This window comes from Mastomys coucha, unplaced genomic scaffold, assembly GCF_008632895.1.
Source record: "Mastomys coucha isolate ucsf_1 unplaced genomic scaffold, UCSF_Mcou_1 pScaffold1, whole genome shotgun sequence".
NCBI lineage: Eukaryota > Metazoa > Chordata > Mammalia > Rodentia > Muridae > Mastomys > Mastomys coucha.
Window position 1 is genome coordinate 86,112,853 of NW_022196891.1, and position 14,353 is coordinate 86,127,205.

The 14,353-nt window shown below is 46.3% G+C and overlaps 1 protein-coding gene across 5 annotated transcripts in view; it reads right to left on the reverse strand.

The window, feature by feature from the left end:
• The window catches only part of Kctd3 (potassium channel tetramerization domain containing 3), a 36,724-nt gene extending 22,815 nt beyond the window's left edge, over positions 1-13,909 (reverse strand). The window contains exons 1-8 of one of the 5 annotated variants that reach the window (XM_031338395.1): positions 13,582-13,909; positions 7,696-7,749; positions 7,283-7,328; positions 6,071-6,144; positions 3,985-4,043; positions 3,690-3,770; positions 3,200-3,337; positions 2,532-2,622 (exon numbers count right to left, since the gene is read on the reverse strand). In XM_031338395.1, coding sequence (XP_031194255.1) covers positions 2,532-2,622; positions 3,200-3,337; positions 3,690-3,770; positions 3,985-4,043; positions 6,071-6,144; positions 7,283-7,328; positions 7,696-7,749; positions 13,582-13,664 — 626 coding nt within the window. In that variant the 5' untranslated portion in view covers positions 13,665-13,909. Of the gene's footprint in view, positions 1-2,531; positions 2,623-3,199; positions 3,338-3,689; positions 3,791-3,984; positions 4,044-6,070; positions 6,145-7,282; positions 7,329-7,695; positions 7,766-13,468; positions 13,517-13,581 lie in introns of those variants that run through there. The other 4 variants (XM_031338367.1, XM_031338356.1, XM_031338376.1 and 1 more) reach the window with 4 other exon arrangements.
• Positions 13,910-14,353: the final 444 nt, after the last annotated feature.

A 14,353-nucleotide genomic window follows, 5' to 3' on the forward strand; every position in this document is an offset into this window, starting at 1 on the left:
TCATTTAAATATGTATGTTCAATAATACAAGTACAATTCACAAAATACATAATTAAGCCTTAAATGAGAATTAAGCTTCAGAGAAATAAAGGGTAAAATTTACCAATTTTTCCCAAGCTCTGGGAAGGTCTGTAATTTAAGCACCTACAGACTGTAATTACCCTTTTTGGCCACCAGATGGGAGTGATGTATTAAGATAAACATGAAACTACTCATCCAATAATCTCTAAAATGACAGCTACTGAGGAATAAAATGTGGGCTTTTAGGCTCTCTCAGACTGAGCACAAAGTGGGGACTGTCCACACTTCAGGACTAATGACACATGCTGTGTGGGATGTGTGGGATGTGTGGGATGTGGACACGGGGTGGCTCCCAATGGAGCTCAACAGACACGTTGGTGGCCTCAAACTTGAAAGGACGTTGATCCTGTAAGCAAAGATGCAGGAAGGCAGACGACACTCTTTTGCAGACAGCACACGTCTTAGTTTCAAGTCTACAGCCATCAGGACTGTACAGGATAAAACACTTATAATCGGAGAGCGTGACTGCTCTGTTACAGAACTTAACTCAGTGGCCACAACATGAAGCTTAAAGCACAGAAAAAGAGACAAAGAGCACCGAGACTCCACCCCACCTCTTCAGTGCTGACTCTGGAGTTAGCACAGCCACATAGGGATTGCTGTATTTCCCACAGTAAAACCTCAAGATTTAGTAAGTACAAAACATACTGTAAACAAGGTCCTCCTCAAATTAAATGAGTGTATTTAAGCATGAAAAGCATTTAAGAGATCAAGATACTTGAATACACAGACACACATAGACATATGCACAAGTACACACATATACACATACCACATGGGGAGAGGGGACTTCACACTCAGACGGAAGCCATCTTGCATGATAAATAATGTAAACATAATTAGTTACTCACTTGGAAGAAATCAAAACACATTTGTTCTTAAATTTCATATCACCTACAACAAAGGAAATTCCTCCAAGATAAATAATCTAAAATGGAGTCCAGATGCAAGAGGACAGCAACAAGTTCTCCATTAATTCAGTGACCACAGTCAAAGGCAGAAAGAAGGGGACACAAACCACACACACGTCAGTGGCCTAGGGGACAGTATCTGTGGTGAGCCTTTGAACTATAAAACTATAAAGAAAAATATTTTGTAAAACACTATCATCTTCAAAAAGTACTATGAAATTTGTTTTCAAACTGTCTGGTCGTCAGTGTGCTTCACACTTTGAGTCTGTAAGGAAAGCCAGCACCCTTGCCTTTTCACTTCCACCCGAGTCTCCAGCTACAGTCCTAGGCCAACTGTGCTAGCCTATGCAATGCCAGGGGCAGTCACTCTGCCTTCCCCATTCCTCCTCCTGGGGGATTTCTTCAACACTCTGGCAAGTGACAATCTGTAGCACTGTGACAGAGGCAGAGCTGCCAGAACACGTACCAGTCACTGCAAGTCCCTGAAATCCTTGTCAATAAACAACTGTGCACCCCATGCTAGACAGCCATGAGACTGGCCTCTGAGGCCACCTTTCAGTTCACACTCACATGGCGCTAAGTCTACAACTCTATAAAGCTCCCATGCTAAACATCTTATGATATGGAAGAGCATCTACAAAATAATCACCCGGAAGCTCATTCCTACACTATCTAGGAGTTAAGTTAAAAACCTGCACAGCACTCAAAATCAAGGCTCATCTGTTCACCACTACAACCAAAGCCCAGCCCACGCAAGTGGCAGACAGCACGCTCCAGAGGCAAGCCTGCACCACACTGTTAGTACTTGCAAGGGGACAGGAAATTCCTGAGGCATTTTAAAAACCTATAACCAACTTCAGCTATTTTTTTTTCTTAACAAAGGTACAAAACAAAGTGATGGAAAATTCTAACTTCTTTGACTTTCCAGTAACGAAATTAAATGGGACCAAGCTGAGGGAATAAATTCTAGCCACCTCCCACTTCTCTGCTGTGGGAGCAACAGCACTGCCTGAGGCCCACAGCCCATGAGACTTTGCAGAGCCTAACTTTACCATGTTAAAAACAAACTCACTCACTCTGGACTCTGCACTCCTCACTGCCTTTCGCTCTAATCCCATACCATAAAGCTTGGTGCACTGCAGACTCAGAGCTGTACACACATCCTACCTCACTAGTTACGCCCAGCATCATGGCAATTCTAGGAGGACAGAGCTCTCCCCACCTTTGCTGCACAGGACAACAGAGAGACTCATGAAGAAGAAATTAGACTCACATTAACAATCCTGCCTAAGGCTTCCATGAGCTAGAAAGAGTGAAGTAGCTCAGCTGCATCACATTTCTGCCGTCGGGGAAACATAAAACACTAAGGCTACCAACAGTATAAAGTAGATAGCAAGTAAAAAAACAACTAAATTATAACCAGGTGCAGTGCATGATGCATGCAGGGGGAAATTGAAGGCTAAAAGGAACAGATATTCAACCTAAATATAAAATATAATTACTTAAAATAAAGCCAAATGCTGAGTACGGCCTCGGTACCTGTAACACACAGCGAAATGCGCGTAAGCAGCTACGATCCAGTTGTGGTGGCCGGCAACTATTAGCACCTTTCGTGGATCCACTGGAACTCCTGTCAGTTTTAAAGAGAAGCATTTACATCTTACCCTGAGTTGGAAAGTTCTGGCTCAGAGGCCATTTCACGCTTCTGCCTGTTTGGGTTAAGGTGGTCGGACAGACAGCGTCACAGACAGCGTCACAGCTCATGAGACTATGGATCATGCCATCACCAAACAGGCAAAGTTAAGTAGTTCAACAGATACCACAAGGCCCAGGAGCCTAAACTGGAAACTCACTACCAAGCTCTCAACAGTTTATCAACTGTTCTGGGGACAAAAACAACAGAAAGAAAACAAAAACAGAGGATCATCCTATTATACATCAAAAAAATGTGTGTTAAATGAGATTTTTTTCTAATAATAAATAATGAATCTGAAAAAATGAATATAAAGGGCTGGAGCGTAGCTCTGGACAACAGCACCCAGCACCTTTGCCATAGTTCAGCACACAAAACCATAAGACTGTGAGAAAGGGAGGGAGGTTGGGAGGGAGGGGGAAAGAGTTGGGGAGAGGGGAGGGAGAGTCATGCGCCCCCATCCCTGCCAGCTGAGGGTGCACTCTCCTTCTCTGTGTCTCTTGTCAGCACTCACCCAGCCTAATAGTGTCTTCTCCATTTGCAGCAAGCACAGGCTGCATGGCGCTTCCCCGGGCTTCGCCGTCCATAGGATTTAGTCCATTCCTGTCCACAGAGGACCTAGCTGTGTTAGCCGCTTTACGACTGGGAATGCCTACAAAGGAGAATACTCTTGAATTTCCTCATACTTTCAGACAGAATCTTCTCAAAAACAACAACTCTCTCTCATACACGCAATGCTGCACAGGCTAAGACCCAACTCTGGTAAGTAACTGAGGGGACAGTGGCCTAAGCCTGCAGAGCTCCAAGCTCGGATTCTCCAGCTAAGGGCAACTGAGGGATGCCACGGAGCTCCTGCCTGACAGAAGGAGGTGCCAGCCCTGCTCTACACACCACGGCCTCGCTCTCATGCAAGGGCACGGTCTGATGAGGTCCTGATCCATCAAAACTCAAATAACCAAAACATCTTGTATTTTTAAAGACTGGCGGACTGTGAGCTGCAGTACCTGGCGGGGGCAAGTAGCCGTGGAACAGGACGCTGCCACAGGACGACCTCTCGAGCTCCTCACACAGCAGCAGCCTCCGCACTGCAATAGTCAATGCAAGCCTGTCAGGGGACATGCAAACACAGCTGCTCCACACCTACTTTCTCTAGTTAAGGGCGGTGAGAAAAGAAAGGAGAATGTTTAAAGGGCTCCAGCTGTGAGATGCTAAGCACTGAACTACTCTCCAGAGGACCCTAGAAAAGACACTCTGGGCAAGCTTGGCACACAGGTTCAGTCCCAGGAGACCAACACGTACCTAGTGGAGTGATCCCATAAAACTCTGCCTCGTGTCTGAGAACGTTGATGCTGACTCCCCTGTAAAGAAACCAACAAAGGCTGTGAGCTCTCCAACACCAGTGACCTGGGCTACCATGGAGACCACGGAGGAAGCAGCAGACCAAGGGGATGAGGGCACCAAGCCTAAATTTTATTTTTTCTCATATTCTGTTCAACATCATTAATCACCAGGAAGGGGTAAAGAGTGTGTGCTCTCTTCTAGAGGCACTGACGCAGCTCCCAGCACCCAAAGGGCAGCTCATACCCAACTGAAACTCCAGTCCCAGGGAATCCAACTTCCTTTTCTGACCTCCAAGGACACATGCAAGTACATGTGGTACACAGATACATGGGTGACAAAACACTCTACACATAAAACAAAAATAAATATTTAAAATAAAACATTGCTATCTACTTAAAAAACATACATATTTCGATGATGTGTATGAGAGCTTTGAAGAATAATACAAATAAATTAACAAGAAAAATTCGACAAGAAAAAAACAGCAGAAACCATTCTCTTGTGGGACTTTCTAACCACAAGTCTCTGCTAATGCGTTAACCTTCCCCATTGTACTGTAAGCACCCGGTAAGCTTTGCCTGCTTCCCACTGGTTTTGCATTTCTTCTACAGTACCCAGTACAGTACTCATTTACACACCTTGCAGTACACTTGTGGGTAAAATAAACTGAAATTTGGATTTTAAAAGGCCAGCAAGACCTTAGTGTGTAGATGAAGATGGTGCTGCCACAGTAAGTGGTAGAGTTGGGTAACAGGTAATTAACAAGTGAAGAGACTGAGCTCCAGAGCCCAGCACTAAGGACTCCCTTGAGACTCAACTGCACCCACATTTCCTCTGAGAACATGGCCAGGCCTTAGCATATATAACTGTGAGTTAACTGTTTCATTTGTGACTAGTTTAACAGAAGAAGGCATGGGCTAGGGAGGGTTGGAGGAAAGCAACAACAGTTCAAAGATGAGGACCCAAGGGGTAAGGGATTCAGATCCATTCACACCACAAAAAACGCCAGAGAGGTGTGGCAGCCTACTTGTAAGGAAGACACAGAAGGCCCAGAGCAAGCTGGCTAGCTAGACGGACCGAGGGATGGCAAATCTAGGTTCAACAGAGAGACCCTGCCTCAACGTGAAAGGCAGAGAGCCAAGATGCTGACACAACCTTGCTACTTGTGTGCCGGCACACACCACACCCACACCCACACCCACACAAGAAAGGGCTCAGGACAAACATGGTCTCAGGAGCTCACGGAGCTACAGACAGTGCCTGGACAGGCTGGCAAAGAAATTAGTGATTTGTGGTACCCGCTATGCAAAAAACAAGGTTAAAACACTGTTTTAAAAAACAAGTTCCTGCCAGGCAGTGGTGGCACACACCTTTAATCCCAGCACTGGAGAAGGGATAGGATTATAAGCATGAGCAAGAGCTAGACAAGAAGACCAGGCCCAGAGCTATCAGCCATTCATCCACAATCGCCTGTTTTCCGCAGAGCAGCAGTCAGATCAGACTTGGACTGCTGGCTGTGGGACTGAAATGAAATACAGGGATGCAAAGCAGGGGACTGCCCAGAGAGCTGCCGGAACATTCTGGAGGGAAAAGGCGCGGTGGCCTGTACCCATCCAGCTCTGCTGAGGACGCTTGTCTGTCTGTCGTGGGGCGGATCAGAGCCCTTAGAGGCTGGCAGGGTGAACTAGGGGCAAAAGAGAAAGAAAGAAACAGGCAACAAAACACTGGCAGGAGTCAGCTCCGTGCGTAGCACAGCTGCACTGTAGTCTACCATTAGCTACACACAAAGTAACTCAAGAAGTACCTAAGATTCCCAACACGAGAAATGGTATCACCTGAGGAGCTGAAGGAGCGACTCCTCTGCCCTGAGGGGCACACTGTAAGCTTCTATCTCAGTACCTGAGGCGCACACTGTAAGCTTCTGCCTCAGTACCTGTAACAGCCTGTGCCAAGGTGAGCAAACACACCAACTAAACCTCAGTGCTTCCTCAACAGGCCCACACAATGGCCGCCAGCAAGGCCTCGGGAAGGATGAATCGCTTACCTTAAGTCGAGTTCTTTTGTCCGAAGAAAATTTAAAATGGGGGCAAATGCTGCTGGGTCCCTATCAATAAATATCTGCAAGTGAAGAACTGTGTTATTATCAAGTCAAAACCAAAGTCCCCTTCCATATCTGCAACCCTAACAGAGAACGACGACTGGGTCAGACTTCCCTGTTTCAATGTTTCTAATACTGAAATAATACAGCTGTGCTCAATGGTCCTGAAAGTGTTCTCATTTCTAATTACTGATAACGCTGAGAGGGGGAGAAGAAACCTGCGGAAACACTTCCATCTAGAACATTCCAGATCAACCAACACTTTGAAAATAACACAAATGTCCCTCATGCTGCTAACACAAATGTCCCTCATGCTGCTGTGGCAGTCCCCACTGTGGCAGCCACCATGACTCCAGTGAGGAATGAAGGCGGCCACCATGACTCCAGTGAGAAATGAAGGCGGCCACCATGACTCCAGTGAGGAATGAAGGCGGCCCTGTGCGCTCCAGCACAGAGAGTCAGAGGTTAACACAGCTGTCACCATGAGCAGGGTAGGATAGCCAGGGGCTTAACTGACAACCTCACCAGCTCTGCTTCAAGGACTTGGGATTACAGCAGAGGACCACAGAATACACAGGACAAAGATGCTTACAACGGGAAACCCACGAACTGGCTTTTTGACTTAATCTTTAACGAAGATAACTTCATGCAGACACATCTGTTTTGCTGCCTTAGTTTACCTACAAATCTCATTAAATAAACTAACTTCAGACTGTGTCTGTGAGTCATCACTCTCCTTGAACACTTGTTATCTGAACACAGCTGCATCTACGACGCTGTAAGGGCAGAAAGCAACATCTTGGTCTAAATCTTACAGTCCGTTTCCACACTGTACTGTCTCACAGTTCATAAGAAGCTGTGGGGCTACTCTCTACTCTGTAGCACCAAACTATTTTCTTACTCACACTTACTATTATTGTTTCAATTACTAAGGCAATACAAGCTACACCCTACCCTCTCTCTAATCACAAACATCTCAGATTGCTATATACAATAGTTACTGCTAGGGGTCTCTTTCCAGTTTAGAAAGCCTGTATGTGACAGTTTTTACAAATGCCACACTAACTGCACTTACTAAAATGTGAGCTTCCCTGTCACTACCCACTAAAAGTCATGAGAGTTTGTTGACTGAATTTAGAAACGTAACATTATACTCACAGCACCAGTTTCATCCCGAAGTGTTGAAATTCTTCCACTCAGCAAACTAGGAATCATTAAAATAAGCTAGAGTTAGTTATAAAAATCTGAACATAAATTCCTTACCAAATGTCAAAGCCACTACAAGCAAATTTTCTGTCTCCAACTTTTAAAAAGATCACAGCTTTAATCAGGTGTGGATTGTTTGCTTTTAAGTCCTTAGAAGGCTGAGGCAGGAGGAAGAAGAGTTCAAGGCCAGACTGGACCATAGGAAAACCCTTCTCAGGAGTACAAAAACAATAACATTTCTAATTTAAAAGTCAACATTTTTAATTCAAAATATTTTTTAAAAATCTTAATTAAATAATAAGGAAACTTTTCATATTTTGGCAAGTAATCACATGTGTAATAACATAAAGAATCACATAAATTACCTGGAAAAAAAAGAATCTGGAATCCACATAAGGGTCTGTCTTGAGGTACTGAATCTGCAATTAAAATCACCTTGCATTACAAATGAGAACGCACCTTGAGACAGCAATGGTCAGCGGTGGGAATGACTCTCCCCAGGCTCCATCGCCTTCTTCACGGCCAATATTCCAAGTCACACCCATCTCTTCTGACACAACCAAGTTACCAAATCCACAATGGCTTTCCCAGACATTCTGCCCTGCATGACCTCCTCCTGAGCAACTAGAAACTCATACACACTGCCTAGCCTCCAGTCCCGGGCTATTCCCAATGTGTGAGGAACATGGGCACCGTCTGTACCTGCTCACCCTGGTCCATTACCCAAACTTACAGCAAATGTCAGTGGATGGCAGACCGAGCTGAGTTGCAGGGGTCAAACCACACCTAAGCACTTAAGATACTTCATCTCCTGATACATGACAGTTCCCTGACCTAAACAACTTCCACACTTACTCTTCAGGAGTGTTTTACACACACACACACACACACACACACACACACACACAAAACCAACTATGTTTTGTGTTTTCTTTAAAGATAGGTAGCAGTGTTTGGAGTGTGAGCTGCAATCCCATAGCCTAGCACTGGCACAGACCCAGCAGCTACTTTGAAGCAGTGAGATGGTCAGATGCACTCTATCGCATTCAGAGTTTTCACACAATGGTTGCTCTGCACACCCTGTAGCTTGGTGTGGTGACCACAGAACACTGCCATATAAAGGAAGTCCTGGTGAACACAGCACAGAACACTGCCATATAAAGGAAGTCCTGGTGAACATGGCCATTGGCACGACCGGCCTTACATCACCTAATGTCGGCGACAGTAGAAAAAAGTACAAGCTCCCTTCGACATGTGTGTGCTGCAGCCTGACTATCTCACACACACCCTCTGTAGTTATCAAAGTACTCGTTAATCAGAGGGAAAACATTAATCCTGTCTCCCCATCCACAACTCCAAATCTAATCCGTAAGCAAAGCTGACTCACTAAGGGATAAAAAGGGACATAGCTGGGATTCTAAAAGATTTATTTACTTTATTGTCTTATGTATATAAATGTCTTGCCTACATGTATGTATGTGCACCATGTGTGTACCTGGTGCCCAGAGGGTAATAGATGCCATCAGATTCCCCTGCAACCGGGGGTACAGACAGTTGTGAACTACCATGTAGGTGGCTTGGATTTAAAATCAGGTCTTTTGCCAGAACAACAAGTGCTCTTAACCACTGAACCAACTCTCCAGCCCCAAATAATTTATTTCTTATAGATTATATCTATATATAGAGAGGAAGATATTTTCCATTAAGATCTTATAGAGATACAAGGATGCTAACTCATAACTAATTTCATAGTTTTTAAATAATCTAAGTGTTGTCAAGCATTCCTATGCTCATTAATCTAACAAAGGAGCTAACACCAAGTGAGGTAATTTATTTCTGTAATTCCACTCTCCAGAAGCTGAGGCAGGAGAGTGAGCTCCATGCTAGCCTGGGACACACAGCAAACTTGAGGCCAGTGAAACTGTCTCAAAGACATACATATAGCCACATATATGTGAAGACATAAATAAATAGGAGTTCAGCAAACATGTACTCAAGAAAACACAGCAATTTTTCCTAAGCTCTTATTACTTAGTTCTTACCAAACTCTTAAATAATTCTACGGTTCAAAGTTCATAGTTCAGAGGTTACAGAAAACTTAAGTCAATTAAAAGAAAATCAGTCAATGGTAAATGGAAGTACTCACAGAAAGGCTCATTTGCAGAAGGCATTAGATAACGTCAAGTAATAATGGTAGAATAGGTAGAGGTGGCACATGCCTTTAATCCCAGCACTTGGGAGGCAGAGGCAGGCGGATTTCTGAGTTCAAGGCCAGCCTGGTCTACAGAGTGAGTTCCAGGACAGCCAGGGCTACACAGAGAAACCTTGTCTCAAAACAAAACAAAATAATAATAATAATAATAATAATAATAATAATAATAATAATAATAATAATAATAATGCTAGAATAGTTCATTTCCATTGTCTGGGATCTCCATGGAAACCAACCTTTGGAGCGTGTATGACGAGTCCCTACAATTAAACAGAGGAAGCTCTACCTTTACCCTAGCTTGTTCTCTGTTGCTATGATAAACATTGACAAAACCAGCCTGGGGAGAAAGGGTTTCTTAGGCTTACTGGCTCAGCCCATCACTGATGGAGGCCAAGGCCAAGTAGAGACAGGAACCTGGAGACAGGAACTAAGGCAGAGACCATGGAGCAATTCCTCTTACTGGCTCCCCTTTCCTTAGCTTGCTCAGCTACCTTTCTGAGATAGCCCATGCCGGCCTACCTTGGGATGGTACCACCCACAGCATACTGGGCCACTGTATTAATCAGCAGTGAAGAAATGACCCCTGTAGCTTGACCAGCTTGCTATCTTATACAACCCCCCCCACCTGCCCAAGAGAGGTTCCACAGGCAGTGGGCTGAGTCTTCCCACCAGCCATCATTGAGCAAGAAAACGAGACATTTTCTCAGCTCAGATCTCTTTTCATAGATGACCCTCACTTATGTCAAGTCGACAAAAATCAATACAAAATTAAAACAACCACGGCACTGCATCAACTTGGGTTCAGGATAGCAGGAACCTGGGAGCAGGAACTGAGGCGGCAACCATGGAGCAATACCGCTTACTGTTCTGGACTAAAGGACTGAAAGAAAAGAAAAGGAGATGGACAGCACCACCCGAGTCTGTCTCTGCTTGAGAGCAGCGGCAGAGGGGCCAGCCACTAAGCTTCAGCACAGGGTGGACTGCACCCTCCAACCACGGGCCCAAAGAACCCTGGACCTAAACTTTCGGTGGCTTTGTCAGGCACTTTGTCACAGCAACAAAGCAAATGCAGACACTAACTTCTGACACTACATGTTCATCACTTTCAGGAAACCATAGTAAAGCAAGCAGGCTTTACAATCATAGCATCACACGAGCACGGAGGATACAGGACTCGGGAGGTGGGTCAGGCAGTCACAGAGGCCATAGGACTGAGGAGGTGGGGGTCAGGCAGTCACAGAGGCCACAGGACTGAGGAGGTGGGTCAGGCAGTCACAGAGGCCACAGGACTGAGGAGGTGGGTCAGGCAGTCACAGAGGCCACAGGACTCAGGCAGTCACAGAGGCCACAGGACTCAGGAGGTGGGTCAGGCAGTCACCGACAGTAGGAGGGAAACCTTCACGCCCACCCACAAAACAATCCGCAACTTCTGGGCAAAGAGACTGGAAAACATATATGACTAACATTTTTTATTTTTATCTCCTATCTCAAGTGTGCCAAAGAAAAGATGACTAAAGAAATCAGTATATCTGGTTATGTAGCACATCCTCTCTAGTGGCTTACTACAAAATTAATCTGAAATATGAAGCTAAATATGAAACTATTTAGTAAAGTGATTTGTTATGAAATACTACTATGATAATGCTACTAGGCCTCAGGTTCATGGTCATTTCCTCCAGGTCTTCTATCAATGCATGAGGCTGGTACTATAGCAAGTTTTCATTTCAGAAAACCGACCAATACAAAGTCACTTGCCCACATGCAGAAGGAACCAGTTTGTTTCCAAAACTTTCCATCAGCCAGTCCCTCTCTTTCCTACACTGAGTAAGCATGATACCTGAGTGAGCATGGGCTGGTCTCTAATGCTGCCAATAATATTCACTACCAGTTTTAAAGAAATCCCTCTAAGTACTAAGCCAGGGAAATCCGAGCCAGCAGCAGGCTGCTCACCGTCTCGCCCTTGAGAGGCATGTTCTGTGTCTTTCTTCTGGTTCTGAGCAAGCACTTTCTGCACCGTATCCAGTAACTCCAGAGCTTCAAGCTGTGCCACAGGTTGTCAAGCCAGGAATACATTTATTGTCATATTTGGTATTAACTGCTAACTAGCACTTTGAAAAATTCAGAACCCAGTAAGAGCCAAGTTCCTCGGGTTAAGCAGAATCCTTGACAGCTCGGTCTTTAAGGCATCCACTTTTTTATTAGTACTTTTTTTCATTCTTGATGCTTTGGGTGGGAATGCACACCACAGTGCACGCGTGGAGTCAGTCCGGTCCTTTCACCTTTATGTGGGTTCCAGGGAGGACACTCGGTGGCCAGCCTTGCAGTTAAGTGCCCTTTTCAGCCTAGCCATCCTGCCAGCCACATCCATCTCCAATACACAATAAACAAGGGCTGACGAAATGGCTCCGTGATTAAGAACACTTGCCCACCCTGTGGAGGAGCAGAGTTCAGTTCCCAGCACCCATGTCAGGTGACTCTCAACAAAACTTAACACACCTGTAACCCCAGCTAGAAGGATCCTTTGGCCACCACATGCACCTGCACTCATACACACAATTAAGACAGAACAATCTTTTTTTTTAAGTGACAATATAACTTAGTTTTTTGTCAAAAAGCTATATTCTTTTGAATGCCTGTAAATATGCGAGCCATCCACACATGCTAGAAATCGGTGTGAAGATCTGACATGACCGCAATCCTGCTTCCCTGCAGTAACACACTGCACACTCCTTGGGTGGACTACTTCACTTTCGCATACCAGGTTACCTGTAATAGTTTCATGTAATTCTGGGTGGGCCGGGAAAACACACTATTTACTTTAGATGAGGTCGTCTGCACAGGACCCGGTATGTGTAGAATGCATCGCAGATCATTTGCATATGACTTGTTATGTAAAGAATGCACTTTCCCCAGCAGTTAAAACTTTGCTTTGGAGGGAAAAGGTGACAAAGCCCAAAATGCATCCCAAGTTCTCCAGTGCTCAGAGAGCCCATGGTTTCACTGCGGGGTTAATTTGTATTTTTTAAATAGCAAAAGTGTTACATGCTTAACATCTTCGACATTGAAAACTAGCCTTCCCAGGACAACAAAATAGCCTGTGCTCTGGAACATCCCTCTCCCTATATCCTTACTATGCCTTGAATGAACCCAAGCTTCTTAGCAGGGGCAACTTACCAGGGGCAATATCCTTTTCTGAGAAGAGTAGTGTGTCAGTCATGGCAAATGTACAAAAATGGGGTTTTGGTTTTTTGCTTTTTTTTTTTTTTTTTTTTTTTTTTTTTTTTTTTTAGCCAGCAAACTTTAAAAAAGGTACAGAATGGGAGTGGAGGGCCTAAAGAGAGACTAAAAGAGACCCGGTCCATCCGGTTTTCTCCTTGGTCAGTATTTAGTCACACTCTTCTGCATGTGCAACAGACCCTTCCTGTCCCTGAAGCAAGAGAAACTATGGAAAGGAACAACGATGTGGATCTAGCCCGTCTCCCTGCACCGACATTTGTATCCCACCGTCCCTACAGAAGAAGCAGGCTTTGAAAGACGCACTAGCGTCGCTTGCAGAAGCTAAGCCCGTAACTAGGTAAAAACCTGCAGAAAGGGAGGCCCGCTCCTATAGCTCAAGCCCTAGCACCGGAGACTACAACCACCTGGAGCGCTGACAGCTCGGGTGTCGGCCTGCCTCGCGCCTCGAGAGGCCCCCAAGTCACTTGGGTCAGGCAGGCCCACCATGCCAACTGTGCTCCCGTGGCCAGACACCACGGGAGCCCGGAGGAATAAAGACTGAATCTCAACAGTCTTAAAGCACTCGACTTGGGACCCCACTGAAGAATGCACGGGGCTGCTTGGATCATCCGAAATCGTCCTTGCCTGTCTCGGGTACCCACCCCACCTGGCCGTGCGGACGCCGCCCTGCCCCGCAGTGGGCACCCCACCTGGCCGGGCGGACGCCGCCCCGGCTGCAGCACCTATCCCACCTGGGCTTGCACATGCCCCTCCTACGGCAGCGGGCGTCCCACCCGCTGTCCCCGCGCGGTCGCGGGCTCACCTGGTCCCCCCCACATTCAGCTGCACGATCTCCCCGCTGCTGGCCGCCGCCGCGGCGAAGCTGCCGCAGTGCCCGCCCGCCATGTCTGCGGCCGGAGCCGGGGCCAGAGCCAGGAGCGGCGGCTCGCCGGCCGGAGCACACTCGGAACGCCGAGCCTCCCGCAGCGTCCCGGCTCGCGCCTGCCTCCCCCGCTGCGTGCTCGCCGCCTCCGCCGCTCGTGGCTGCAGGCCGCCGGCCCAGCCCGGCTTCTCCTCAGGGCCCGCTGGCCTCCATGGCGGCCGCCACAACCGTCTGGAGGACGGGTCGCCGCGAGGGACATAAAGCCGCAACGCAGGCGCTTCGCGCTTACGGATAGGAGTGGGCGGGGCTGGCGAGAGGGAGGAGCTCCTGGCGATGGGCGGGGCTGGAATGAGGGTCTTCTACCGCTGATGCCCTAGGAAAGATTTGCCCTCCTGCCTCTTCACCAGCCCACGGATTCAGGAAAAAAGAAAACTTCTCAGTTGTGCAGACTGATGTCTAAATACACGTGTTTACACTCTATGAAAAGAAACTGAACACCTTTAGAGTGCGTTACCTGAAACCTGCCTAATTTCCATGCCACCACTCTTCAGGGCAGAAGAAAGCAAAAACACTGCTGGAGCGTGCAATATCCAACAACATGCTTCTAGATTGTACATACATACACTTTTATTTTGTTTAATGATTGAGTTGTTTTTCCCTCTCAGCATTATGCATTGGAATACCAAACCTTAGCGATTTCATTTGTGTGTGT